Source organism: Bison bison, unplaced genomic scaffold, assembly GCF_000754665.1.
Source record: "Bison bison bison isolate TAMUID 2011002044 unplaced genomic scaffold, Bison_UMD1.0 scf7180017864284, whole genome shotgun sequence".
NCBI lineage: Eukaryota > Metazoa > Chordata > Mammalia > Artiodactyla > Bovidae > Bison > Bison bison.
This window is the reverse complement of record NW_011494856.1, coordinates 619,461-621,857: the sequence shown is the minus strand read 5'-3', so window position 1 is coordinate 621,857 and position 2,397 is coordinate 619,461. Positions and strand designations below refer to the sequence as shown.

The window sequence follows — 2,397 nt, the reverse complement described above, 5'->3', positions numbered from 1 at the left end:
GCTGCGCCTGGCCGTCAACTACAACCAGAAGCGGGTCAGCTGGGCCCTGCCTGCCTCCCCAGCCCTGCCCTGCCCCCTCTAGATGGCCCCTATCCAACACTAAGCAAGTCATTTCCCTGCCCTCAGGACCCCCTCATTTTTTTTTTTAATATTCATATTTATGTCTTTGTGCCGGGATTTAGTTGTGGCACATGGGATCTAATTCCCCATCCAGGGATCAAACCCAGGTCACTTGCATTGGGAGTACAGAGTTTTAGCTACTGGGCCACTGGGGAAGTCCCAGGACCCCTCTTAGCTCTTGATTCTGAGCACCCTTCTCTCCAGGCCCTTGATCCTATGGGTCTCCCACCCTCCCTTCTTATCGTCAGTCTAAGTCCCTAACCTCTGCCCAGCCTTGGAAGTCCCATGACCCAACCAGACCAGACTTCTGAGCTTTACCTGTTGGCCTGCTGAGTAGGTTTGGTCTGGTCTTTTTCTGTGGTTATACTTCAATATCTCCCTCTATCCAGCAAGATTAGACTAGATCTCTCAGGGCTGAAATATCAAGTGATTCCATTATTCCCCATCTCATTAGATGCCTACCCCTAAGCCAAAGACATGTTCCCTTTCTAGCCTCCCCCTGCCTCTTACTCCTCCCTCTCACCCACCCTCAGATATCCTAGCCCACCAGGAGCTTAATTAGAAACCTTCCTTTCCAATGACTGCCCAAGTCAGCAAATTCCACCTTCCCTGCTCCTCCCTACCTCAAGACCATGCTGCCTGGTGCCCCACATCGCTAAGAAGACAAAGAACCCTCAGGGTTCTGGGACCCGTATCCAGTTGCACCCACCACTGCCTGGCTTAGATTCAACAATGTGGGATCTGGAGAGTCCAGAAAATTCTTTGAGCTCGGTTTCTCCTTCATAGACTAGGAAACTAAGTCCCAAAGAGGGGTGGGGTCTGCCCAAGATCACTTGGTAAGTGGGTTGCCTCTCTTCTTAGCTGGCTGGCCTGGGGAGAAAAGAAACGTGGTTCACTTTCTATACCTGACTGACTCCTCTTCTTCCTCCCTGGCCAGTGGTCACTCCCTCTGCTCACACCCTTATCTGTTTAGTTTGTAGCACATCCCATCTGCCAGCAAGTCCTGTCCTCCATCTGGTGTGGGAACCTGGCTGGCTGGCGTGGGAGCACCACCATCTGGAAGCTCTTCATCGCCTTCCTCATCTTCCTCACCATGCCCTTCCTCTGCCTTGGGTACTGGCTGGCGCCCAAGTCCCGGGTACTAAGAATAGAAATAATGATAATTGTCATTTATTGAGCACTTGTTTTATGCCAAGCCCTGAGCTGGGCCCTTAGTGTTCCTTTTAGGTAGTTTGAGGTGGTTCTGGAAGGTAGGCATTGCACCTGGATTTTACAGTGAAGACATAGGGAACAGAAATTCTCTTTTGTCCGCAGGAAATAGCAGAGTTGGGATTGAAACTGAGGTCTCTCTGCCTCCAAAGCCTGAGTCTTATATGCAGTCTCTCCTAATGAGACCCCTACCCCAACCTCAAATTCTTTGGGAGCTCTTTAGGACTCAGATATTTCTATTCCCTACTATGAGCCAGACATCATGCCTGGCACTGCGGACATAAAAAAGATCAAGACCCTGTAAACCAGGTGAGGAATAGGGTAAGCAGTGCTCCAGGAGGCAGGAAAAGGGCATCCATCCAACATCCCAGGGAGGGAGAATGCAAAGCATTAGAGAGACTGAAAGGAATTCTGTGCAGCTAAAGCCTAAGTGCAGATAGCAATTAGCGAATGGTGGGAAGCGAGCAGGGGCCCGGGTTCCACAGAACCTTATGCAATGTTGGGAGCCACTGGAGGATTGTAATGAGGTGAGAGATTCTATTAGTTTTGTGCTTTAGAGAGCTCTCTCTCCCAGGGGTGTGAAGGATGAATTGGGGGAGGGGTGGGAGTCCGAGAGACTGTCAGAGTGTGCGAGAGAAAGGAAAAGGATTCAGGGATGCCTTCAAGCTTCCTGGTCTGGGTGTTCGGGATGTTTTCTAAGATGGGGACACAGAAAGAAGAGGAAGACGTTTGAGATCCAAAGATGATAAACTTACTTTTTAACATGGTTGTGATCGAAGAGTCTGGGGGACCCCCCTAGGGAAAGTTTTACTTCTGTGATCCTCAGTTCCTAGCTTAAAAACGGAAATAATGATACCCACCTCCTACAGTTGTGAAGGAAAACATCAATATGAAAGGGGAAAGCCTAATATACAGTACATTCTTGATAAACGTCTGAATAAGTGAGTGAGTGAAAGGAGGAGACACGTGGGGGCTGAGCATCCCCGAAGTTCTCCTGGGAGGGGAGAGGTGTGAGCAGGACTCTGAGAAGCCTGCTCTCCTTCCTTCCCCCCCAGCTTGGCCGCCTGC

General features: G+C 50.1%; 1 protein-coding gene across 1 annotated transcript in view; it reads left to right on the top strand.

The window, feature by feature from the left end:
• LOC104995558 (short transient receptor potential channel 2-like) overlaps positions 1-2,397 on the top strand; it is a 39,509-nt gene that overhangs the window by 26,851 nt on the left and 10,261 nt on the right. The window contains exons 14-15 of the mRNA XM_010849468.1: positions 1-34; positions 1,094-1,258. The exon at positions 1-34 is cut by the window's left edge and continues 26 nt beyond it. Of these exons, the coding sequence (XP_010847770.1) occupies positions 1-34; positions 1,094-1,258 (199 nt within the window). The remainder of the gene's footprint in view (positions 35-1,093; positions 1,259-2,397) is intronic.